Source organism: Hyperoodon ampullatus (genome assembly GCF_949752795.1).
Source record: "Hyperoodon ampullatus genome assembly, chromosome: 6".
NCBI lineage: Eukaryota > Metazoa > Chordata > Mammalia > Artiodactyla > Ziphiidae > Hyperoodon > Hyperoodon ampullatus.
In genome coordinates, this window is record NC_136919.1 from 21,553,589 (window position 1) to 21,579,340 (window position 25,752).

Genomic DNA, 25,752 nt, shown 5'->3' on the forward strand with positions numbered 1-25,752 from the left:
GTGTCCACAGAATTTTTGCATAGCCTGCCTTGGGTTATTGACTTACTTTCTAACACTTGCTTTCTCTGCCAGAATGTCACCTCTTTGGATTCTGGCCCTTAGTGCCAGGCCTGGCACATAGTACACGTTCATTGATATATATTTGAGTGAGTAAATTATGAAAATCCTTGTATGCCAAGGTGATCGGAAGCTTCATACGCATGAGTGAGATCTTTTGATTACTTGACCTTTGCTGCAAACCCTGAAGAGTCTTTGAGGCTGAAGGTGCTGTTTTTCAGGCACTTTGCATGTTTGTCATCCAAGTACATGTGTCCTGGTGTGCCAGCAGTGATGAGCACCTTACTGGCCAACATCAATGCCTACTATGCCCACACAACCGCCTCCACCAATGTCTCTGCATCTGATCGTTTTGCAGCCTCCAACTTTGGGGTGAGTGTGACATAAAAACATGTAACCTGATTGTTATCAGTTAACAAAGTTTGATTTTTTAGTCAGTACTGCAGAGCTGATATGCCTAAAATTCAGATAGTTGCCACCTGGATAATGAACTTATTTCCTTATGGGTAGTTAGACTATACTAGTAGACTCTCCTCAGACCCATGTCTGTGAGAAAAGGTGGAATAGCACCACAGTGGTTTGTGGGGTGGGGCACTACCTGGGCTCAGGGAGAACCTCTCTGGGCCAACAGCTTGGTTGAGTCACCATGTTCCTCAGTCCTACAGGTTCACAAAGGAACCTTCTTAATATTATTCAGTTTCTCTCTGACAGATTCATACCACTTAAGTTCATATGAGACTGATGTCTAAGCAAGAATACCAGTTGCATACCTGAGCCTGTCCCTTTTCTAGTGTCTGGACAGTTTTCCTGATCCAGGGTATGCCCTTTCCTGTTGTTAAGGTACTTGTGAAGTTGAATCATTGCTCATAATGTCACCTGACATAAGTTCAGTGTAAACTGTATGGTATATATCAGACCCACCACAAATATTACCTCTTTAGGGATAAAATTACTGATACTCCCAAATCTACTGGATCTCTGAGCCCTTTTTCTTGGTACTGACCACTTTTCTGATGTTGTTGATAGTCTTTCTGTAGATGAATTAGTATCATTGATTAAGCCAGTCAAATACCTGTTCCATTCTGTCTCTCCACATTATATATTGACTTAACTAATATCTAATGCTATATATAATATTATCAATATGTGAGTTCTAGGAGTGCTGCACCAACAGCTTACAGGAACATGATTCCACGTTTAATTATACCTTTTCTATAAAAATAAGCTATTAGGGGCTCCCCTGGTGGCGCAGTGGTGGAGAGTCTGCCTGCCGATGCAGGCCACGCAGTTTGTGCCCCGGTCCAGGAAGATCCCACATGCCGCGGAGCGGCTGGGCCTGTGAGCCATGGCCGCTGAGCCTGCGTGTCCGGAGCCTGTGCTCCACAACGGGAGAGGCCACAACAGTGAGAGGCCCGCGTACCGCAAAAAAGAAAAAAGCTATTAAATAGTATTTGTTATTTATTTTAACATTTAAAAGGTATAAACTAAGGGAAATGATATGGAATGTGGTTTAAAGAGAAATTCCCTTGTGTCTCCCTGATCACCTTCCAGATGCATCACTATTTCTCCCATCGTCACTGCTAGGCTGTGTCTGTTTAACTGTTAAGAGCTATTCCGAGATAAGTTAGGACACCACAGACACAGGAACAAGTTGGAGAATGTGTTTAGAGTTTCCTTTTATCTGACTAAGATGAGTTAGAGTCCCAAAGGGATGGAGATGCACTGGTCATCTCCTCTTGATTTGCATAGAAAGCTGTTTCCCCTCCCAGAGACTTGCTTTCCTCTTGCCAGTGTGAGAAGATTCCCCAGTTTAAGTGCTAAGAGATGGAACAGGAAAGACCTATCCCATTTCTCTTTTGCGTGGTTTGTTGTTCTCCTCATGGGCAAATATGGGACAGGGTATGTCCCCAGCTCAGTGTCTCCCTCTCACCCAGAGATGGTTCTCTTTTTGCTACAGTCTAGAGAGCTTGGAAATAGATTATTTCTGTTCCTCATTATTTGTTTATCACCCTCAGAAAGAGAGATTTGTAAAACTACTGGACCAACTGCACAACTCACTGAGGATTGACCTCTCTACATACAGGGTGAGTGAAGACATGGCTCTGGGGTGGGACAAAGGGTAATATCAAGGTCAGTCTAGAGAGACTGTGGACCAATCATGACTATAAAGATCGAAGGCAAAGAAAATTGGTCTTTGTCATCACATCCACATATATGGCCAATGTCACTGGCACCTGTGGTTCTTAAAACTCCAAGGACCATGCAGTGTGTAAATAGTAGCAGGTGTGGCTGCTTTTTATAGATAGTTGGCTTTCTAACCCCACTCATGTCACTCTACCAAACCTCTCTGATGACATATTCATCAAGGAGTCTCCTAAGGATAATCTCTTACAGAAAGGCCCCTTTAAAAATTAGATAATTATATTTCCTTATTGCAGCTTTCCATATTCTCCTCATTTTCCAGGAGAGGTGTGAGAATCTGGCTAAGGGGAGAGAGAGTATCTTGGCTTGGACAAGTAATTTGTAGCAGATGTCATGTCCATTTCTAGAATGGAGGGGGGAAATAAGATGTAGTAGGAGGGTGGGTGCCTAGGACAGGACAGGGAAATGGGCAGTTTTTCCATTCTTCCTAAGTTAGGACTTCTTAGAATGACTTCATTACTTGCTTTAAAGTGTTGTGAATTTCCAGAACAGGCAATATATCCACATTAAAAAGTAAGTATAAAAACAATCTCAAAGTCAAAAAGAAGTGAGATTTTAATTATCTGCACTTTCAGTGCCCTCCATTTGCACGAATAATGGAGAGTTGACTGTATATCTTGTATTTGACATATAAGTAGCCATTTGAAGGTTTAAAAAAACAACCCTTAAAATGGAGAGTGGCACAGCATCATCCTTAAGCTTTCTTTGGCAGCTTCCTCCTAAAACTCCTGCCAAAGAGAATGAAGTGAGGCATGTGGAAAGATCCTAAGGAACTCACTCCAAAAGCAGTTCTGCTCAGAGCTTTGCCATCTGCTGGCTCCAGAATGGTGGAGTAACTGGGATCCACTCTACAGAAAGTACATGTCTTGGGGCTTCCCTGGTGGCGCAGTGGTTGGGAGTCCGCCTGCCAATGCAGGGAACATGGATTCGTGCCCCGGTCCGGGAGGATCCCACGTGCCGCGGAGCGGCTAGGCCCGTGAGCCATGGCTCCTGAGCCTGTGCTCCGCAATGGGAGAGGCCACCACAGTGAGAGGCCCGCGTACTGAAAAAAAAAAAAAAAAAGAAAGTACATGTCTTGGATCCCAGTCTGGTCTGTAGCATGGCTCCACTTATATTCCAGGATATACAGTTAGATTGTAACTTTTGAAGAACTCACTGGGTGTAAGAATCTTCACCCAAGAAAAATGTGTGTGTGTGTGTGAGTGAGTGTATGTTCATTTGTGCAAATGCTCACACGTTGCATGGGAAGTAGGGTTGGGGGTAGGATGTGTTGCTTTCTGGGCTGGGGATTATTAACCCCTGCTTTTGGCAAGGGCCTGTGTCTGTGGAAAAGAGAGGGAGACCTGTAGTCTTACAGCTTTTTTGTTCCTCTCAACTAGGGAAGATACCAGTGGGTAGCACTTAGGGAAGCTTCTGATTTCATTGCTTTTGGCAGGGAAGGCTTTCATATTCTTCTGTTCCTTTCATACATTTGCTTGATTTGCAATAGAATAATTTCCCTGCTGGGAGCCCTGAGCGACTTCAGGACTTAAAGTCCACAGTGGATTTGCTGACCAGCATTACTTTCTTCAGAATGAAGGTAAGAGATGAACTGGGCTGGGCAGTGCTAGGCTGGGGACCTGGCCACAGGGACATGGAGAATAAGAACCACTGGGCATAGTCTAAGGCTATAGGATTTATCACCTTTAAGCCCACATTTCCATGTATCTGTTCCTGAGTTACTTCTAAGAAGACCATGGGTCAAGGAGGATGAGCTAGGCAGTTCTCCCCATCAGCTGTCCTGACAATTTCATCCCAGGGCAAGGTCCAGGGACCTACAGAGGGATGAAGGAATCTGGAATAATTTGGGGGCAGTTCTAGGAGGAGAAACCACTCGGGTGAGCAGGACCCTGGACCCATATTGTTTTTTATTAATTGGCAGGTGCAAGAACTGCAGAGCCCTCCAAGAGCCAGCCAGGTGGTAAAGGATTGTGTGAAGGCCTGTTTGAATTCAACATATGAGTATATCTTCAACAACTGCCATGACTTGTACAGCCGCCAGTACCAGCTGGTAAGAGGTTCGGGATCAGGTGGGGCCAACTGTCAGTTGTTCTTAGAGCCTCAGCTTCCCTTTGCTGTGGTCATGGTAGAAGGGAGCTCAGGATAAAGTCCTTGATGTTCTAGAGAGTGAGTGAATTGTGGAGTGGGGACCATCTAGACCATGTGAGACGTTTGTGGATGGACAGGAACCACTGGACAAGATGTGACATAACTGAGTTGAACAGAAGTGGCAACAATAAGTTTTACTTTGGTATTGAAGAAAAGTGACCTACATTTGAGCACAGTTCAGGGGGTGAGTAGGTGAATTCTTAGTCCTTCCCAGAGTCTTGGTTTCCCCCGAGGTTAATTTTATTCTGACTCATGTGAACCCCTCTATGTTCCAGGCTCCCTTCCCCTGAGATCTAAGCTACTGGCTCGTGGATGTTTAACTTTTCCCTCTGACCACTTTTCGCTGCACTGCATGGTCTTCTGAGACACTCATTAGCTGACTATCAAGGCTAACCCTGTCCTTCTGGGAGGCTGAGCTACTTCATCTGGTTTAGGCTGGCAGCCTAACTCAGTACCTGATGACTTTGTATGTTTTTCTAAATCCTTCCAGTGGTATCCTTTTTTTTCTTATTTCAAAGCCAGGACTTCCTTCTGGGTCTAATTACTCAGTTACAGTTGCTATTTTAGCAATGTCTTGCTGAGCACACATTTGCAGAGTAGATTCCCTTCAGTCCAACAAATATGTGTTGAGTGTTTGTTCTAGGCCAGCTCTGAGGAAGCATAGTGCTCCTTCAGTTAGTTCACAGTCACATAAGCATATGTATAACTCCAACCAAAGTCTGTTAGAAGGGACCTGAAAGAGAGAGAAAATTGAAGGAGGAAGAAGTCACTCTTGATGAGATATTGGGAAAAGCTACATAAAACAAGCGTATTTGAGATAGACCTTGAAAGGCAGTAGGATTTGGATAGCAAATGATGGGGGGACAACCTAAATCTCTGGGACATTTACCCTTTGGTGAAGACATCCAATTTGTAATTCTTCCCAGGAGCACCTTAGTAAAGACTAAAATCTTGTTCATACTCCCCCCCTTGCATTGTCAAATTTGCTTTTTGTGCAGGTACTATCTTTACTTCCTCCTTTATTTATTTTTGGCTGCGTTGGGTCTTCGTTGTGGTGTGCGGGCTTCTCACTGTGGTGGCTTCTCTTGTTGCGGAGCATGGGCTCTAGGCACGCGGGCACGGGCTCAGTAGTTGTGGCTCACGGGCTCAGTAGTTGTGGCTCACGGGCTCTAGAGCACAGGCTCAGTAGTTGTGGCGCACGGGCTTTGTTGCTCCGTGGCATGTGGGATCTTCCCAGACCAGGGCTCGAACCTGTGTCCTCTGCATTGGCAGGTGGCTTCTTAACCACTGCGTCACCAGGCAAGTCCCACAACTTTCTCCTTTTAAGGTCTGTAAAACCTCCCACTGGTTCTGAAGTCCATGGGAGGTTTTCCCGGGGTCTTTGTTAAGCTTGCCACACTCGAGGCTCTGTCATCCATCTGTGGATTCTCTCTGGTTGGGGAAAGACACTGTTCTCAGCTTTTATCTTTCAAGTATGCAGCAGTCTGTCTGAATATTTGGTCTCTATTCCTTAGCATAAGATGAACCTAGACTTTGAAAGAGGCCTTACAAACCATTCAGGGACTTTCTTTACCCTTTGTATTTTGCTAACTGTTTTTTACTTTCTCTCACTCTCATTTTCTCATTATTCATTATTTGTACTGAAGTAAACCCTTGGTATCTTTTATTTCCCTCTACTGACCTTCAGTCATTGGCTCATTCATCTATCCATTCTTTTAACAGGTCGAGCACTAGGGATGTAAAGATGATTAAGACACATTTCTGCTTTGGGGGAGCTCATTGTTTGGTGGAGGTGGGGGGCAAATTACTACATTTATTGGGTTTTGTTATTTTATTGTTACTATATTTTATTGTAGTTGTAGTTGTCTGTTACATCTATATGAGAGGTTCACAGAGGGTGCTCTGGGAGCCCAGAGAGAGGCATCTAACCAGACCAGGGGTGTCAGGGAATACTTCTCAGAAAAGGTAGAGCTCAACCTAAATTCTGAGCAATGAGTATGAATTAGCTAAAGAAAGGGGCTGGGGGGGAGGGGGATACCATATAGAGGAAACGGAATGTTTGGAAGCACAGAATTGTAAATGAGTTTATTAATTCGAAGGAGTATAAGCAATTTAATTATGCTAGTTACAGTGTCAAGCTTTAGAGTTCAGCTGTCTGGGGTCAAATCTTGGTTCTGCTGTTTATAGCTACATGACCTTGGTCAAGTCATGGAACCTCACTGTCCTTCAGTCTCCTCATCTGTAAAATGAAGGTGATAATAATTTCTACCCAATGGAGTTGTTATGAGGATTAAATGAGATAATTCATGCAGAGTTCTTAGCAGAGTCCCTGGCATACAGTAAGCACCAAATAATTGGTGGTAGTGATGTGGTGATGGCTGCAACAGAAGGGAGTGGTTAGGTATGAGGTTGAGAGAGAGGTTGTATTCGGGAGGACCTTTATTTCAAGCTATGGAGCTGGACCTTTTTTGAAGGGTGGACGAGTAACACTATGAGATTCCTTCCAGAAAGATCACTGACAACTGAGTGGTAGAAGGATTGGATTGACGATCAAAGACCAGTTAGGAGATCCTTGAATGATAAGAGCCTGAGCCAGGATATTGGCAGAAAAAGGAAAAGGAAAAGATGTATTTCAGTGATATTAAGGAGGCAGAATCAACCAAATGTGGATTCTGTCCTGGTTTCTAGTAATTTCCTGGTAATGCAGGTTTATTAAGGACTGTGGAGATTTGTGATGATATATGGCATCCTACATAAAAGCCCTATTCCTGTGCTCCTGGGCAATTCCAATTTTGCTCTTATCTCAGTGGGAAATAATGTCCATTCCAGTCTGTCAGTGATGACCTTTACTTGTCCTGTCTGGGATTTGCCATCCACCATTGTATTCCTTTGTTTCTTCCCAACCAAGGCCTTTTCTTTCTTTTTTCCCAGCTTTATTGAGATATAATTGTCATATAATATTGTGTAAGTTTAAGGCATACAATGTGTTGATTTGGTACACGTGTATATTGTGAAACGACTACCACAATAAGGTTAGTTAACACATCCTTCACTCACATAAATACCATTTTGTTTCTGTTATGGTAAGAACATTAAAACTTTATTCTCATAGCATCTTTCAAGTATACAGTACAGTATATATTGTTATCTATAGTCATCATGCTGTACCTGTGATTCCTGGAACTTAATTCATCTTGTAATTGAAAATTTGTACCCTTTGACCAACATCTCCCCATTTCCTGCACCCCCTCAGCCTCTGGCAACAACCTTCTCCTCTCTGTTTCTATGAGTCTGATGTTTTCAGATTCCACATATAAGTGCGATCATACAGTATATGTCTTTTGCTGTCTGACTTATTTCACTTAGTATAATGCCCTTCAGGTTCATCCGTGTTGTCACAAATGGCGGGATTTCCTTCTTTTTTATGACTGAATAATATTTCACTGTATCTATGTGCCACATTTTCTTTACCCATTCCTCTATCAACGAACACTTAGGTCATTTACATGTCTTGGCTATTGTGAATAATGCAGCAATGAACATGGGAGTACAGGCATCTCTTCAGGATAGTGGTTTCATTTCCTTTGGATATATACCTAGATGTGGGATTGCTGGATCATATGGTAGTGATATTTTTAATTTTTTGAGGAACCTCCATAGTGTTCTTGGTAGTAGCTATACCAACTTATATTCTCACCAACAGCGCACCAGGGATCCCTTTTCTCTACATCCTCGCCAGCATTTATCTCTTCTTTTTTAAAAAATTTATTTATTTATTTATTTATTTATTTATCTTTGGCTGCGTTGGGTCTTCATTGCTGCACGCGGGCTTTCTCTAGTTGCAGCGAGCAGGGGCTGCTCTTCGTTGTGGTGCGTGGGCTTCTCACTGCAGTGGCTTCTCTTGTTGTGGAGCATGGGCTCTAGGCGCGCAGGCTTCAGCAGTTGTGGCATGAGGGATCAGTAGTTGTGGCTCATGAGCTCTGGAGTGCAAGCTCAGTAGTTGTGGCACACGGGCTTAGTTGCTCCATGGCATGTAGGATCTTCCTGGACCAGGGCTCCAATCCATGTCCCCTGCATTGGCAGGAGGATTCTTAACCACTGTGCCACCAGAGAAGTCCCTCTCTTCTCTTTTTGATAATAGCTATTCTAACAGGTGTGATATCTCATTGGGGTATTGATTTGCATTTCCCTGATGATTGGTGATGTTGAACATCTCTCCATATAGCTGGGCATTTGTATATTTCATTTGGATAAATGTCTAAGTCCTCTGCCCATTTTTTAATCAGATTTTTTTTTGCTATTGAGTTGTATGAGTTCCTTATATATTAATATTTTGGAAATTAACCCCTTATCAGATACATGATTTACAAATATTTTCCACCATTCTGTAGGTTGTCTTTTTATTTTGTTGATTGTTTCTTTTGCTGTGTAGAAACCTTTTATTTTGATGTAGTCCCACTTACTGATTTTTGCTTTTGCTGTCATATCCAAAAAAATCATTGCCAAGACCAGTATCAATGAACTTTTAACCTGTGTTTTTTTCTAGGAGTTTTATGGTTTCAGGTCTTACATTTAAGTCCTTAATCCATTTTGAGTTAACTTTTGTGGGTGGTTTGAGATAGGGGTCCAATTTCATTCTTTTCCCTGTGAATATCCAGTTTTCCCATTACCATTTATTGAAGAGACTATCCTTTCCCCATTGAGTATTCTTGGCTCTCCATGGTCTTTTCTTTTCCAGCTAAGCAAATAACTTTCTAGATGCAATTCTTCCCCCTAATAACATTCAGGGGAGTTAAGGGAAGTTTTGCTTCACTGAAGGCTGGGCCAACCTGCATGCTAGGTCTGTTACGTAGCTCCTGCAGAACTTGAAGGAGCTTTTCAGAGTTGAGATGTACATGTGTGTGGTGGGGCAGGGGGTGATATTAGAGGAGGGCCATCACTAGAAGAGAAGGACTGCCAGTGGGCGTCACATGGAACTAGACCTACTTAGACTGGAGGGGCTGCGTACTTCAGCCAAGAAGTCACTATATCCATAGGTACTGGGAAAAGGAGGAAGGGGCACAGGCATCTTTATGCCTGACCAAACTTGTCAGAACAGTGCCCTGGGGCTGGGGAGAGAAGTTCTCAAGGACAGACTCTTCATGTCCAAGGACCTCTCAGTGGTCACCCCTCTGATAGAACATGTGTGGTCTTGTGGAAGACAGGCTGTAGGAGAGGAAGGGTCCCTGATTCTCAAGGAAGGGGCATGGAGTGGAGAAGAGAGAGAGGAAGACTCTCCATATTCTACTCTGACTCTCACTGTCTATCACCATCTCCTTGGGAACAAGAATCAGGAGCTACCTCCAGAGGAACAAGGGCCCAGCATTAAGAACCTGGATTTCTGGCCCAAACTCATCACGCTTGTTGTGTCAATCATAGAGGAAGATAAGAATTCCTACACACTCGTTCTGAACCAGTAAGTATCACCTCACTTGGCCCTATCTGTTTGGTGGTTGGTTTGTCCATCTGTCTAACAGCCTCTTTCTTTCCTATCTCTATGTGTTTGCAGTGCCACCTCTTCCTCCTGTTCGTCCATCTGTCCCTCTGTCCCTTGTATCTGTCTGGGTAACTGTTTCTGGAGACAGGTGTGGAAACATAATGGGGGGCCCTGCCCAGACTGAGCCAGCCTCCCTCGAGTGAGAGACCTCTGGGAATGGCTGCCATAGGAGTCCCAGGGGATCCAGAGAGCATGTGTGTATGTGTCTGTCTGCTATGAATAAAGTGGGCCTTCTTATACCCACCTCCTTGCCCTTTCTCCTCCTGCTTATTTAGCCTGGGCCTGTCTTCCAACCTCAACACTTCTCCTCTTGGCCACAATTCCCTGCCTTCTAGGCATCATCTCCCCTAGAGCCACCTTGCCTGAGGGGATCCTCTGCCCCTACTTGTCCTACCACTGGCCCCTGGGTCCCTTTTCTGCAGTTTGAGCCTAGTAGCCCTGTTTCCTAGGCTTCTCCTCTCTTCGATCTAACCTCCAAGAACTAGGCATGTTAGCCTTGGAATCAATCAAATCAAATGGCTCTTGCCATGTTCTCTGACTGTGGCTTCTTCCATCATCCAGGTTTCCTCAGGAGTTGAATGTGGGAAAAGTCAGCGCAGAAGTGATGTGGCAACTCTTTGCCCAAGACATGAAATATGCACTGGAGGGTAAGGGTGTGCCCAGGGCAGTGGGCTGCAGGCCCCTAGTCCAAGCACCTTGTTTGCTGTCCCTTTCTTCTCCCAGACAACTACAAGTTCTGGGTGAATAATACAGTGAGAAACTAGAGTGATTTTAGGCATGGTGGGTGATAGGCCTCAGGAGGTGCTGGGTAGGCAAAGCTTCAGCCGAAGGAATAATGGAAATTGCTGTGTGGATGTAGGTTCCTCCTTCCAGCTTTAGAGCAAGTACCTATTTAAAACTTTCCCAGCCCAGAGATCAACCCTTCCCATGCTGGGTGTTCTCAAGTGGCCTGCTCACTAGAGAATGGTCTTATGAAACTTATCTTTACAGTTGTACAGAATCTCAGAACCTTAAATACATAGATAGGTAAGGATTATTTTCTCATGCTGTAGACTGCCTGGCCTGACTTTCCTTGAAAGTTGTTCTGGATTGGTGTGACAAAGCCAGAAAGATGCTTCTACCCTCACTTCTCCTATAGAACAGGGTCACAGACCATTTATTACTCATCTTGTTCATTCAGCTTATTCTTTTATTCATTTCCCACTTTGGTCCACAAAGATATCACTCCCTACCTGTATCAGACCTTCCCATTTATACCCATCTGTGCTCACTTATTTAGCTGCATTTCCTGTCTGTTTATATATGTTAAAACGTATATATAAATAAACATGTATATGTTTAAAACAAACACAAAAGGTTTGAACTGCTTCAAGAGAAAGAACTAATGTTGACTTGGTTTCAAATCTCAGTTTAACCACCTACTCAACAGTGTGTTCTTAGACTGAGCTACTTAACTTTTGTGACCTCCCATTTTCTCATCTGTAAAATGGGAGTGATGATAGCATCTATTTCACTGAGCTAATGAAGTAACTGAGATATATGTGACATACTTAGCATACTGCCTGGCATTTATTAAAGGCTGATGAGCAGAGATGCAATGTTAACAAAGTAGTATTTTTATAAGATTTTACCTCAGTGGAAAATGGGGGCAGATGGAACAGGGAGAGACTGGAAGCAGAGTGCAGATAATGTAATCATTTAGGGCTGAGGGGATGGGGCTGGGATTAGAGCAGAGGAGTTAGAGGAAGAATGCGATTTGATAGACATTGGAAGGAAGTTGTGACAGGGCTTAGTGATTGTCAGAATGGTGGAGGGCAAGAGAAAGGGAGACCTGTTTAATAAAAGGATAGTGTTGACTCCAATTGTGAAAATGCTATCATTCACCCGGTATTTTTAAAGTCAACTTTATTGAGGTGTAATATACATACAATAAAATAAAAACACTTTAAGAGTACAATTTGATGAGTTTTGACAAATAAGTACACCTGTGTAACTACTGTCCCAATTAAAATATAAACAGAAAGTTTCTTCCTGCCCCTTTGCAGTAAATCCCCACCCCATTCACCAAGCGTATTGAGTATGTTCTTTGTGCCATGCACTGTGCTAGTTGAGATGAATGAGGCATAGCCCCAGCCCTTGAGAAGCTCCCAGATCAGTCAAGACAACAGACCTATAAACTGGCAGTTACAATTCAAAGTTGTTAAGCTACCGAAGGAATAAGCATAGGGTGCTGAGAGGAGACCCATGTAACCTGGACCTGGGAGGAGCACCTGGGAAGGCTTTCTGGAGGAGGTGATGTACAAACTGACACCTGAAGGATGATAAAACTTAGCTGGTGGGGAGGGAGGGCATTAGTAACAGGGAAGGGAGAGACAGGCATTTTAGGCAGAGGATACAGTATGTTCAGAGACCTGGGGTCTAGACAGAGCTGGCATGCTTGGGGAACTGGAAGCAGTAGTTCAGTGTGACTAGCACTTTAGAGTGTGGGGGAAGAGAGGAGTGAGAGGTGAAGATAGAGAAGTAAGACAGAGCTAGATCATACAGGAGGTTTTAAGCCATGTTTAGGATTTTGGACTCTACCCTGAGGCAGTTGAGAGGCATTGAACAACAATCCCATGTTAAGAAAGGGATTAGCATAACTAGATTTTTAATATAGAAAGGCCACTCACTCTGGCTACAGTATGGAGAATAGGTTGGAGGAGGAAAGACCAGTTTGGAGACTACTGTAGTAATCCAGGTTAGCGGAGGTGGTAATGAGACCTAGACAGGTAAAAGTGTTAACTAGAAAGAAATGGATAAATTCCAGAGAAGTTTTGGAGATGAAATCAACAGCGATTGGTGAGTTAATTGGATGTGAATAAAGAGGAAGAAGGAAGACTTGAGGATGATGCTCAGCATTGAACAAGAGGGTGAGATTAGTGTGTATACTCCAGCTTCAGCTGGAGATGTTAAAATGGCAAAAAGGTGGTGACTGGAGTTAAACCCAGGCAAAGTGAGATGTTCCGTCAAATCCTTGTATAGACATTACCAGAACCGGGGAGATATCAGCAAGCTGGAGAGTTGAAATCATGAGGTTGAAAGAACTCTCCAAGGATGAAAGATGAATGGAGGGAGGATTGTGGCAGTCACGGGCAGGAGAAGGTTTAGATACCCTTCTGCCCCTTTTGACAGGTTAACCACGCCCTGATCACCACACCCCACCGTCAACAACCTCAAGCTGGCTACTGGAGCATGACTCCATGGGAGTCTAACTATTGTTAGAATAGTTTAAAGTGTGCCCAGTGTTTCAGCAATCATCCTCTTAGTTTTAGTACCACAGAAGTTAATTAGAAATTGGGGCTTTGGACCAGAGTACAGATGATGGATTGACAGAGAAAGTGAGAATTCTCTGTAAATTCAGTAACTTGAAGGTCCCTAGAAGAAAGCAGTTAGGGAGCTCTGGAGTGATGGAGCAGCACTGCTTCACTTCCAGTAGGTTGTTGAACAGGAAGGAGGAAGGGCCCTCCTGGTGGTACCTTTTTCCGTTTCTAGGTTCTTGGCCTGGTTTAAGGACAGCAGGGCAGGAGAGAAGGGGCAAGCCCTGAGAGAGTCTCTCTGATGTCCCTGATTTTTTCACTTTCTTTATTGCTCATTGGTGTCTCTGCTCTGTCACAAGCATCCACTGTCATTCGTATACGAAAAGTCCTCTTTCTGGGTGGTAAGAACTTTTGGCTGTTGTCCCTTTACCTCTAGTCTTACTCCTGTTTCCTCTTCTCTTGCTCACTGCTTCATAGAAGATACTGCAAATGCAACTTTGGGTTGAGATGGTGCTGCCTACAATGCCGGGAGATGAAACTCCTGGAACAAGGGAGCCTTTTGAGGCTGAATCCCGGGCTCCCATTTCCTCCTTGAGTGTCTGCTGTACTAATTCACAAGGGCCAGCTGCCCCAGACTGGCTGTTTTGCCTTGACATGGAGGAGCATCACCCATGGCAACTCTGAGTTGAGCAGTAGAGTTCCCAAGGACAATGATCTTCCCTTCCTGTTGCTCAGTACTCTCCCCAGTTTGCTTGCTTTCACCATTGTTATATGTAAGCACACAGTTGGCTTTTATTGTTCAAACCAATGCTTCATCTCTAAAGGGGGTAGATGAAGAAAGCCTGTGGGTGTGGCCAGTGCTAGACTCTCTGGGCAAGCTGTGGGTGATCTTTATCCTAGATTTCCCAGAAGGCTCTGCAGATTCAGCTATATAACCTTTCAAGTCCATAAGCATCCCATTTTCTGTAGCAGGATGGCCCTTTCATCTGGCTGTGTTTCCAAACTGACTTATTTGCATACTTCTTTGAGAGTTCATTTTTCAGTGTCCCAGCTCTGCTCTGGGACCCTTCAGTTTACTTCAAGATTCTGTTACACCATGGCTGCTCAACTGCTCGTTCTGTCAGCTCAGGCCCATTTTGGTTCTCCCTGTGTCTGTGTGGTTGTCAGTGACCCATTTATGTTATATATGACTGCTCATCTCATTTAAATCCATCTGAGGAAATGGCTCAGGTACTAGGATTAGAAAAGCCCTGGAAGACCGTTATGTCTCTCCAGTCCTGGGCAGTTTCCCCACTAATCAGCCTTAGCACCTACATCCTTTTCTCCTCTTCTTCACCAGAGGCCAGTACCTCACTTGCACTTCCAAAAGCCAGCACAGGAAGACTGTGGGCCTCATCTGGGTGTCTGGCTTAGTCTCTAAAGAAAGATTTGGGCCAGGCTTTTAGCAGAGTACCCACTGTTAGAGGGAGATGGCTGTGAGTAGGTGCTTAGGAGTCACCCTTGTTCTCAGACATTTGATAGAACCACCTGACTAGATCTGCTGCCTTGGGAAAGCTCAGGAACCATGGCCTCTACTGCCAGGACCTGACCCAGCTTTCCTCCCCACCACTAGAGCATGAGAAAGACCGGCTGTGTAAGAGTGCTGACTACATGAACCTGCACTTCAAGGTGAAGTGGCTCCACAATGAATACATGCGGGATCTGCCTGCCCTCCAGGGGCAGGTGCCTGAGTACCCAGCGTGAGTCATCATGTGGGGGCTGCAGAGGGAAGAGGGGCGCTTAGGGGTTGGACAAGGCCGGTATCCTTACAGTCAGGTACATGGTATATGCCAACCACTAGCTCCAACCCCCAATTTTCCTGCCTGGCTGCAGGTGGTTTGAGCAGTTTGTCCTACAGTGGCTGGATGAGAATGAGGATGTGTCCCTGGAATTTCTACGTGGGGCCTTGGAACGAGATAAGAAGGATGGGGTAAGTCGGGGGCTTGGGGTTCACAGGGGTCAGGCCAGGTCTCCCAGCAATTAGCTATCAGCAGAAGTTCCTGTGCTCAACCAGGATGGCTGTCCCTGCCTTGTGGAGTCCGTAAGGAGGGCTGTCGAGGGCCGCTGAGCCACCCCTGCTGGGCAGAGAGCTCTTTAGAACCTTACAGACTTGGGAAAAGGTAGCAGCTGAAGATGACCCTGTGTGTGGCCTTCCTTAGTTCCAGCAGACATCAGAACACGCACTCTTTTCCTGCTCTGTGGTGGACGTCTTCACACAGCTCAATCAGAGCTTTGAGATCATCCGGAAGCTGGAATGCCCAGACCCCAGCATCCTTGCCCACTACATGAGGAGATTTGCTAAGGTGACCATGACCTTCCCTACCCCTCCCCTCTTACCTCCATCACACTCACAGCCTAGCCACAGGCCTGAGCTCAACCCCTCTTTGTGATGGCCTTTGGGTTAAGCCTGGCGTTACCCCATTCTCCTTTACTTGGGTCTGGGGCAGACAGGTGGGTTTGTTTCAGTGCTGTTCTGGGGTTGAGAGGGAGATTGGTCCCTTACTTTGACATTCCCCTTTGCATACCTGTTGTTACTGTTCTGGGATGAGAAGTGCAACCTCAGGTAAGACCCTTGTGGGTAGAGCTAAGTGTTCCCTCTCCTTTCCTTTTCTCCTCTTTTCTCAGACCATCGGGAAGGTGCTGATGGAATATGCAGACATCTTATCAAAGAACTTCCCAGCTTATTGCACAAAGGAGAAAATGGTGAGGGTTAGGCTTTTTGCTTTTGAAGCTCTCCTGAGAGCTAAGGGTGGGGTGATTCTCCTGACTTGTGATTCCCAGCAGGGCTATGCTTGAGATTATGCCACAAAATAATAAGAACCTGATGAGGAGTTCCTTTGTGCCTCCATTTGGTAGTTTATTCTCTACTGAGCTAGGCCTTTGCTTAGTCTTTCTTTCTTTCTTTTTAATACATTCAGAGAGTTATAAAGGGTAATCCCATGAACACCTGGGGCCCACCACCCAGCTTAAAAGCAGAAACATTTGCTTCTAGTCTTCATTCAAGGAGAGCTGTCTGCATTGGTTCCAGATCTCAGTGCTTAGGGAGAGACACATGTAATATGTGTTGTAAATTCCCTGTGGCTTTTGGAGTAATGTGAGAGAGGGAGGGACTCTAGACTGATGAGTTCTGTGCTGAATGGAGCCAAACTCAACACTTCTCTCTGTCCCCAAAGCCTTGCATCCTGATGAACAACATGCAGCAACTGAGGGTCCAGCTGGAGAAAATGTTTGAGGCCATGGGAGGCAAGGAGGTAAGTCTTAAGGTTTGGGGTTGCTGCACTTTCCCTTTGTTCCTGAGCTCCCTGGCCACAGAACTCCACCCTCTCCTGACTGGGTATAGACCGGGAGTTTAGCTTGGGGTCTGGAGTGGTTTGAGCTGAGAGATTTGAGTAGGCATTGGGGTAGAGGCCCTAGGGGGGAGGAGTGGGGGCGCAGGAAGGGAGGAAAGCATAAGAGAACCAGCTTAGCCAAGCCTGCCTCCTGTGGATACAGTTGGACCCTGAAGCTGCAGACGGTCTGAAGGAGCTGCAGGTGAAACTGAATACGGTTCTGGATGAGCTCAGCATGGTGTTTGGAAACAGGTCGGTGGCCCCAGAACACACGGCCCTCAGAGCCAGGTGTGGTGCCTGGCCAATCCCAGATCCCCTGCCCCACACTCATCCATCCAGCTGCACATATGTGGATCCTCCCCCTCTTCCTGCTGGCTGTCCCTGTTGGGGCTACACCATGAGTATGCTGGAGTGGGACCAAATAGCTGGTGCTGCTTTAGGGACAGTGTGCATTTGGGGCAGGGAGGGCTGCACTGTGGGCACATGTGTAGTTTCCAGGTGCGGATTGATGAGTGTGTTCAACAAATGGCCGACATCCTGGGCCAGGTGCGGGGCCCAGGGAATGCATCCCCCAGCGCCCGGGCCTCAGTGACTCAAGATGCAGATAGTGTGCTCCGGCCCCTCATGGACTTCCTGGATGGCAAGTGAGTACGGCACTGAGGACTGTCCTGTAGGGACAAACAGGGCAGAAGTAGTCAGGCAGAGGAGCCTCTCAGGGAGGGGGAACTCTCAAGCACTCACCCCATCCTTACCTGTTGCCTGGTCCTGCAGCCTCACACTTTTTGCCACTGTGTGTGAGAAGACGGTCCTGAAGCGGGTACTGAAGGAGCTCTGGCGGGTGGTAATGAATACAATGGAGAGGATGATTGTCCTGCCCCCACTTACTGACCAGACGGTAAGGACACCTCCCTTCCACTTCATCCTGCTGTGTCTCCCTAAACCTGCTCCATGCTTCCTGATTTAGTTTGGAGTTCTCTGCTTTTGACTGATTCGCTCTCGCCCAGGGCACCCAGTTGATCTTCACTGCTGCCAAGGAGCTGAGCCACCTTTCCAAACTCAAGGTACTCTGGATGTGTGGGGTCCTTCTGAGGCTGGGGGTTGCCTGGAAGGAAGGAAATTTGAGCTTTGAAGACTGAAGCAGAGGGGAAGGAGAGGAACATGTAGCTGTGGCTGACAGGTGGGGGAAAGACTTTGATGACAGCCATAAGCTGTCCTGATGCTGTTGCTTTCTCTGGGGTTCTAGGACCACATGGCACGAGAGGAAACCCGGAGTCTCACTCCAAAGCAGTGTGCTGTCCTTGACCTCGCCCTGGACACCATCAAGGTGGAGACCTCCCCCTCCTCCAGACAATCTTACTACCACTTGGTCCTGGCATTCCATTCTGCCAGATTAGGTGTCCCTTGGGCTCTTGCCACCCCACATCCAGAAGAGAGTGATTTTTGTGTCCATATCTTTCTCTGCTATTCCATATTCCTGCTGGGGACCAACCAAAAAGGTACCTCCTGTTTGGTCTCAGGTGAATCGCCACAGACCTAGAACATTATTCTTGGGTTCTGCGGACAGTCTAGTTCACCTTGTACCTCATTGTCATTCATGAATATTTTCCACTGGGAATTAATCTTCCAGATCCTAATACCCGACATCTGGCTGACCTCTTCTCTTATGTTTAAAATCATTTGGGTTTTCGAAGGATTTTTTTTTCCTATTACACATTCATTTATTCAACCAGGCAACATGTGTTCTGGGCACTATGCACTATGAAGGATGCAGAGAGAATCAGATATGGTTCCTAGCATCAAGATACTTATAACCTGGTAAAGTGATAAATAAGGCAGGTACGTGTGGGCTGTGATTTAGGGCACTTCGGAGAGGTATGTCATAGGTATAAAGTGCTCTAAGGGTTCCCAGGGGTAAAGCAACACTTCTGACTACTCTCTTCCTGAAATGCTTTTGTCACATATCTTTGTCCAGATAGATTCATCCTTCAAGCATCACGTCCAGAAACATGACCATCCCTTACCACTCCTGCCAGATATTCAAATAATACTCTTCACCTGAGAGACTATGACTGGCTCTGTGTGGTATTCCTGATATTGTTGTTTATTGAATGGCTCACCATCCTCTTCCAGCATCTTCGCTGAGCCTCTGCTCAGATGTCATTTCTCTGAGTTACATTGTTGGAGAGCTGTCTCTCTGCAAGGGGATGAGGCAGTAGCAGTTAGCAGTTATTCTTGTCTTTCAGCAATACTTTCATGCAGGAGGCAATGGGCTGAAGAAAACCTTCCTGGAGAAGAGCCCACATCTGCAGTCCCTACGCTATGCCCTGTCTCTGTACACACAGACCACAGACACACTCATCAAGACCTTTGTGCGCTCACAGATTGCCCAGGGTAAGGCCTAAGGGCTTTGGGTCCCCACCTCCCCTTCCTGATACCTCTCTGTCCCTAGGGAGTCAGTATCCTGTAGCCCTCAGGGAGGATCCAAGTACTTCTTCAGAAAGCCCTTCGAACTCAGACACCAGGATTTCTTGATGGATCACAGTACTTACCCCCAACCCACACTCATACCAGATAGGAGAATCACAGAGACCTGGGAAATGTGCCTGAGCTTTCTTTTGCCAGACATCATCTGGCCAGTGCATGTGTGTTGAGCTCAAGGAGTATACCCTGTTTGGTAGGAAAAATCTGTGAGGAAGCCTTGAGAATGAGTGGTTGAGACACTCATGAAGACTTATAGCTTTGGGAGCCTAAGTTGGAAGCTGTCCAGGGGAGAGAAAGCAAAAGACTTTCCAGATTCTCCAGTGTGGGTGAGGAGAAGACTAAGAGAGGCAAACCACGGGAGCAGTTGAAGGGAGGGTGCGGATCATGGGGCTCTGCAGAGCTGAGACTCCGGCCTCATGGGTGATGCTAGTGCACAGGGAACCCAGGCAGCTGATTTTCTCCCAGTGACTTCCAGTTCTCAGAACCCCTCCCTGCCTCTAGGCAGGCCCATTCATAACAAAACACATCTGCCTAGACATGGCTCAGACTGAAATTCTGACCCTCACCCTGGGAAGGTCCTCCTGGAAAGAACCTTCAAGGCGCAGTTGTTGTTGCTCCTTCCAGGGAGACCTGGGCATGCTGCCTGGAGGAGTGAACCTGGTGGAGTGGGGAGTGGGAAGGCTTAGGCCTTACTGAGCTGTGGATCTGGAGCACAGAGCTGACCCAGAGGGGAAGAGGGATCTAAGCAGTTAGAATAGAGTTGATGGAAGGTGAAAAATACAAGGGACCTGCAGTACTGCTCCATTTTCCACGTATGTTCTTATTTCAAGTCCAGAGTGAGAAGAAAACAGAGCAAAAGAAGTTATGAGCCTTGCTCAAGGAGACGGGGATCTTTCACAGAGCTGAGTACATGTAAACGCCTGTAACATCAGGGAGGATAGGAGTTAATCCAAAAGGCCTTTTGGAAACATTGAGCTTTAAGCTAGATATAAAGATGAGGAGAGACTGGAATGGGCACAGATGAAGTAACCGCAGGCAGGGGTGGCGACTGCAGGGAGGATGCAACTGTGAGTGTACGTTTTCTACCCACTGCTTTATCATTTAAAGGCCTAGGAAATTAGAGCCTACGACTTTCTCTTTTGTGCCCTGTGGGTCTCAGAAACCTTCTCTCTGTATGTTCTACTGCTTCTGTCCATGATTTGGTTGATCTTCAAACTGTTAAGTATAATTTGGAGCATTCGAGCATTGACCCCAGTTCTTTGACCTCTCTCTCCACCCTACCCCATCTCTGTGCTCCCTCAGAATATGTGTAGAGCTGCCCTGAATTGCTGTTAACTCCTTAGACCTCTAACTGATTCTTCTTTCTCTGTCCTACTGCTGCTACCTCTTGACTTGCCTGTCCTCCCTCAGTGCATGATGGGAAAGGTATTAGGTTTACTGCTAATGAGGACATTCAGCCGGAAAAGGGTACGTTATATACCATGCAGATGTGAATCTAATATGGGCTAACACTGTCCCCTGTGAACTAGAATGAGCTGCTTATGTTAGGGCTGGGGGAACCAGGTGTCAAAGTTCAGAGGCTCTATCCCAAGTTTCAGAGATGGGCAGTGTATTCCTACAGTCTGAGACAGGGTTAACAATAGCTGTCCTCAGAATTCCCCCACCCCTCCATCTAAGGACAAAGAAGTTTTATCTGGGGTGTAGGGTACTGGTGTTTTCCCAAAATAGAGTGAGGCCTCTACAGAGGGGAGGCTGAAAATTGGCCAGAGGGACTGGGGAGCTGTTTGCAGAGAGGTCCAGGTTTGAGTAGGAAAAAGTCATTCTGTACAGGGCAGCCTCCCAAGAAGGGGCCTCCGCCGGCGGGAAGGTGCTGCTTTTGGCTAGATGGGACCCGCATTGTTCTGCTGAGACACCATGGGGTGGACATAATTCTCAGACAAAAATACAGGTGGCAGCACTGTCCTTTCCCAGCATCTTTCAATGAAAAATTCTGCAGGCTAGAAGAGGTTTGGGGAACCTGAGAGATTCCAGGTGCAGTTTTGGAAGATGTTTCGCCTAAGATGTTGTCACCCTGATTTGTATTTTAATACATAGTCTCATTCTTTATCCCCGTTCTTTTCCTTCTCCCATTACTTACTTCCCCATAGCTTCTGTGGGTGATTACTTCTTGCTTTAGGATGTAGGATAGTAGCCTCCCAAATCCACGGTTTTACCCGGAATAATTAGGCCTAAAGTCTTAAAGTTCTCCAATGGGGGAATCATCTGTCCGCCTGTCCCTCAGGGTCCTGTGTGGATGATCCTGTGGGAGAAGTCTCTATTCAGGTGGACTTGTTTACACATCCTGGAACTGGGGAGCACAAGGTCACAGTGAAAGGTGAGTGGTATGGACTTACAGACCTCAGACCTTTTCTTGCCCAGTGGCCTCATCAGTCAAAGGCAGGGACTGCTTATCCCAGCCTTTCAGCTTAGCCCTCCTCCAAGGGGAATGCCACCCGGGGCTCAAGAACTGGGAATGCTTGATGGGATCTCTCACAGGTTTCCCATGTTTGTGCAGTGGTGGCTGCCAATGACCTCAAGTGGCAGACAGCCGGTATGTTCCGGCCCTTTGTGGAAGTAACCATGGTTGGCCCTCACCAAAGTGATAAGAAGAGGAAGTTCACAACCAAGTCAAAAAGCAACAACTGGGCCCCCAAGTACAATGAGACATTTCACTTGTAAGTTATGGGATGGGGGCCTGAAGGACTCTGGGATGGGGGTGATCTGGGGGGTAAGAATTGAGAGGGGAGAGAAGGGATGGGCTGGATGGCAGCTGGGGTGAATTCACTTGAGGATGCCCTCAGCTCTGGTCTCCCACCTTCCATCTACCCTGTGCTCACAGCCTCCTGGGAAATGAAGAGGGGCCAGAAGCCTATGAGTTGCAAATATGTGTGAAGGATTACTGCTTTGCCCGGGAGGATCGTGTTCTGGGGCTGGCTGTGATGCCTCTGAGGGAAGTGGCAGCCAAGGGCAGCTGTGCCTGTTGGTGCCCCTTGGGCCGGAAGATCCACATGGATGAGACAGGCATGACCATTCTCCGGATTCTGTCTCAGAGGAGCAATGACGAAGTGGCCCGAGAGTTTGTGAAGCTCAAATCGGAGTCTCGTTCCGTGGAGGAGGGGAGCTGAGCACTTAGGCTTCTGTGCCAACCAGGTGGCACCAGTTCCACAAGTCAGGGCTAATGGGAGTTACTGTGTATCTTAGGGTCCTCGTAGTCAAGAGGCTGACTCATTCCGTTAAGGACATTTAAGGAAAAGTTTGGGGTGGTGTGAGTATGGCTTTGCACAGAAAGGGTCATGAGTCCCTAACCAGCAGGTCTGTGATGCTGGGAGCTGGGCTGTGGGGGTTACCAGGCAGCGAGATTTTCCACAGCGGGGCAGACGTTTCTGAGAGTGTCAGCCATTCTTGGCAGAGGTTCTTCCACTCCCACACCCCTTCTCTACCCCTCTCCATACCACACCTTATCCAGTTAGATCCGTACATACCAATCATTAGAAGAACAAGTTTAGAGGGCCTGGAGCTTGTGCCTAATTAGGTAAGTAATCATTTGAGTCTACAGGTATTGCTGAGCCCTGTGGTCTGGATTGGAGTATGGCCAGGGCAGGAGCACCCAGAATAGAATTCAGCCTGTCCCTTGAGCAGAATCTACTGGTGTAGAGTAGCTCAAGTGAGTACAAGGCATTGAAACTGAACCAGAAACCTTTCAGAAATGAGCTCTGCTAATCCCTTGCCCAGATTATCTGTCATGAGTAGAACCAGGTTCCCATGGTGCTTCAGAGCCCTGAGCAGAATTTCTTTGGAACCCAAGCACCAGGGGCCACCTGCCCAGGAGTCCCCCTACCTCACTCCTTTAGGAAGAGGAGTGATGCTTCAGGACATGAGAAGCTCTTCTTAAGTGTATGCACCTGAGAGCTAGTTGAAGGATCCAGGAGAGAGGACTGTATTTTCTTCGTGAAAAAGCCCTGAACAAAGCCAAAAGTTGTGGAAATCAATCTAGAAAGAGTCCTCTTCAGCTATGGCCACTGCCTTCTGGCGGTCCTCCCCCTTGCAGAAAGAATCCAGCCTTTGTCCTCACTCCCTTTCATCTAGGTCAGCTGCAGTTCCCCTCATAGACGTTCAACCCTACAGAAGGAACTTGGACTGGGATCCCTCTGTACCGGCTGGATGAAGGGGGGGCCTCAACACTCCCTGGGAGGTCAGAGACAAACATTTTCCAGAGGGTCATGTGGACTTCCCAGGCCCCTTGCTCAGAGAAAGGCCTTCGATAACCTCAGTAGCAGCCTCTTGGACTTCCTGAGGACTCTGCATTGTCCATTGGCCATTACATGAAATAAGAAACTAGGAATCTTTGCTGTTTTAAATTATTGTACGTGCCATTGTTACAAGAGATTATTGGCTAGTCTGTAATAAATTATCTTATAGCAGCCTTTGGGGTCTGATAATTCTGTTAAAGTGTGGAAAGCTGTAGAAATGACTTCCTTATATAATGATAGGTTTTAGACAAGTGGTCCCTTCCTGCTCTCCACCCGCCACCGCCCACCCCCAAGTGGTGGAGCCTCAAACCGCGGGGGGAGAGGGGGCAGATTTCTGAGAAAGGGAACGTGGCTGGAGGCGGGCTTGGGGAGGAGGGGCGTGGCCGGAGGCGGGGCTCTACTCTGGCCTGATCGTGTGGCTCCGGGGCACCTGCGCACAAAGGTGCATTAAGATGGCGGTCGCTGGAGTCGGTGGCTGCGGAGCGATGGTGAGCAAGAGGCGCCCGAAGGTGGCGCCCGAGGAGAAGGTATCGCCTTTTCCCTCCCAACACCGAAGAGAGACTGTACCCCCATACTATCTCGCATTCCTAGCGCTCTGTGTACTTCCCAACAGCTGTCCGTCTTCATACTTTCTTGTTAACTGTTCTCCCAGTACTCCCCATCCCCATACTCGAGTATACGGGTTTCCTAGATATTCCAGAGAGGACTTACCTGCCCAGATACCTAGCAAAGGGGATCTTTATCCCCCAAATACCTCCCAGAGGGCATCCATTTATCTGGTTACCTCATAAAGCAGATACCCGCAAAACCTCCAGCTAAGGTACATTCCTATTAGGGAGTTTTGTCCGCTTTTCCAGCACTATCCAGATTGTCTGAGAGGGAAGCCATGAATCCTATACCATAGTTGACTTGAAAGTGGCACGTTTGCTCTCATTCCTCTGTCATATGGAGCAAGAAACCTATTTCATAAGGAAAAGTCAAACTCTGGCTGACTAACTTACAAAAGGCTTGCAGATTTGAATCAGTAGCTAACTTTTTAAAACCAGATTTTACGTTTTTAAAATGAGTATTTCTAGCCTTTGAGGAAATAATCAGAAGAACTATTAACTCTTAGCTGACATTCCCCCAAAGTGACAGGTGGTTGGAGCTGAGAAGCAACTAGCAAATTAGTTTTCTGTAGTTCATTATAGACTCCATTACTCCTTATTTTGTCATTCTGGGCTTTACATTATTTCCCTGGTATGTGGTAGACACTTGAGTTTGTGATCCCTGATATAAGACTTTTGGTAATTTTCTGTGCCAATACTTTGAGCTCTTAATGGAAACTGAAATCCAAACAGGTTGGATATATGTTATATATGTTTAGGTTATCCTTGGTTTCTGTGATGCCCTGATTAGGATCAGAGATCATACTAGTAGCTAAAACCCAGGGTGAAATCTGTATTAAAGTGTTTTTTATAAGAGAATTCAATCAAAATATCTGCAGTTAGCTTCCTGGTGCATTTGATCTTGAAGAAATCGTGTGCCAACTCCTCTCTGGTGGGATCAGGCCAAGCACAAGGCGTTGTTTCTCTTTGAACAGCTGGTTTTAAAAGGGCCTGGCTCTGGTCTGTACCAGAAGTGATGTCTCAAAAGTGCCGTCTTCTTCACTTCAGAACACATAGATCGTAACCCTCCTCTCCGTGGGAAATAACAGGCCTTGTAGTATCGAGAGTTGGGGGTATTCTGCAGGCTGTATCTAATCAGAAGTAGAATAGAAGTACCTTTAATAGTGGATTTTTTTAAAAAGCAAAATCATTTCTATCGGCATAAGTATATAACTCACCTAGTCATTGTGGATATTTGGACTAGCTCCGTGAATGAACCTCGCATATCTTGAAGCAGAATGGCTAAGCTGAAGAAGCAACATGGAGTAGTGAAGATGGTATTGAAGTGGGAGTCAGAAAACATGAACAGTAGTCTCAGCTCAGCTACATACTTCTCAGGGGACCTTGACTTTTAACTTTTCAGAGACTGTTGCTTGCATCTGTTAAATGGACTATGAATTCCTGCCATGTTTACTTCAGAGGGATCAAATGGGCTTATTTAAATGTGAAAACACTTTGAAAACTATACATGTATAAGGGATTATTGTCATTATTACAAATGATCCTCTGAGCTCTGATAACTTCCAAGGAACTTGTCTTGCTGTGTCCTGGGTTCAAAATCAATAAATATTTGCTGAATGCATAATATGTGCCAGGTACTCTTCTAGGCATGGAGCCTAGCACTGAACAAAACAAAAACCCTTGTATGAATTTAAGAGTAGGTTATCAGCATGTTGAGTGCCTACTAAGTAACCAGTATCACAGCATGGTGAAGTAATAGGGAGAACC

At 46.2% G+C, this 25,752-nt stretch overlaps 1 protein-coding gene across 5 annotated transcripts in view; it reads left to right on the forward strand.

The window, feature by feature from the left end:
* Positions 1-22,252, forward strand: part of UNC13B (unc-13 homolog B) — a gene marked incomplete at both ends in the record, with an annotated part of 221,087 nt that extends 198,835 nt beyond the window's left edge. For 2 of the 5 annotated variants that reach the window (XM_079705885.1, XM_079705884.1), the window contains 21 exons: positions 279-429; positions 2,073-2,141; positions 3,749-3,838; positions 4,181-4,309; positions 9,735-9,862; positions 10,505-10,590; positions 14,852-14,978; positions 15,112-15,208; positions 15,438-15,581; positions 15,904-15,981; positions 16,452-16,529; positions 16,771-16,859; positions 17,099-17,251; positions 17,379-17,502; positions 17,612-17,668; positions 17,851-17,931; positions 18,851-18,998; positions 20,499-20,555; positions 21,370-21,462; positions 21,643-21,802; positions 21,967-22,252. In XM_079705885.1, coding sequence (XP_079562011.1) covers positions 279-429; positions 2,073-2,141; positions 3,749-3,838; positions 4,181-4,309; positions 9,735-9,862; positions 10,505-10,590; positions 14,852-14,978; positions 15,112-15,208; positions 15,438-15,581; positions 15,904-15,981; positions 16,452-16,529; positions 16,771-16,859; positions 17,099-17,251; positions 17,379-17,502; positions 17,612-17,668; positions 17,851-17,931; positions 18,851-18,998; positions 20,499-20,555; positions 21,370-21,462; positions 21,643-21,802; positions 21,967-22,252 — 2,425 coding nt within the window. The remainder of the gene's footprint in view (positions 1-278; positions 430-2,072; positions 2,142-3,748; positions 3,839-4,180; positions 4,310-9,734; positions 9,863-10,504; positions 10,591-14,851; positions 14,979-15,111; positions 15,209-15,437; positions 15,582-15,903; positions 15,982-16,451; positions 16,530-16,770; positions 16,860-17,098; positions 17,252-17,378; positions 17,503-17,611; positions 17,669-17,850; positions 17,932-18,850; positions 18,999-20,498; positions 20,556-21,369; positions 21,463-21,642; positions 21,803-21,966) is intronic. The other 3 variants (XM_079705886.1, XM_079705888.1, XM_079705887.1) reach the window with 2 other exon arrangements.
* Between the last annotated feature and the right edge of the window lie 3,500 nt (positions 22,253-25,752).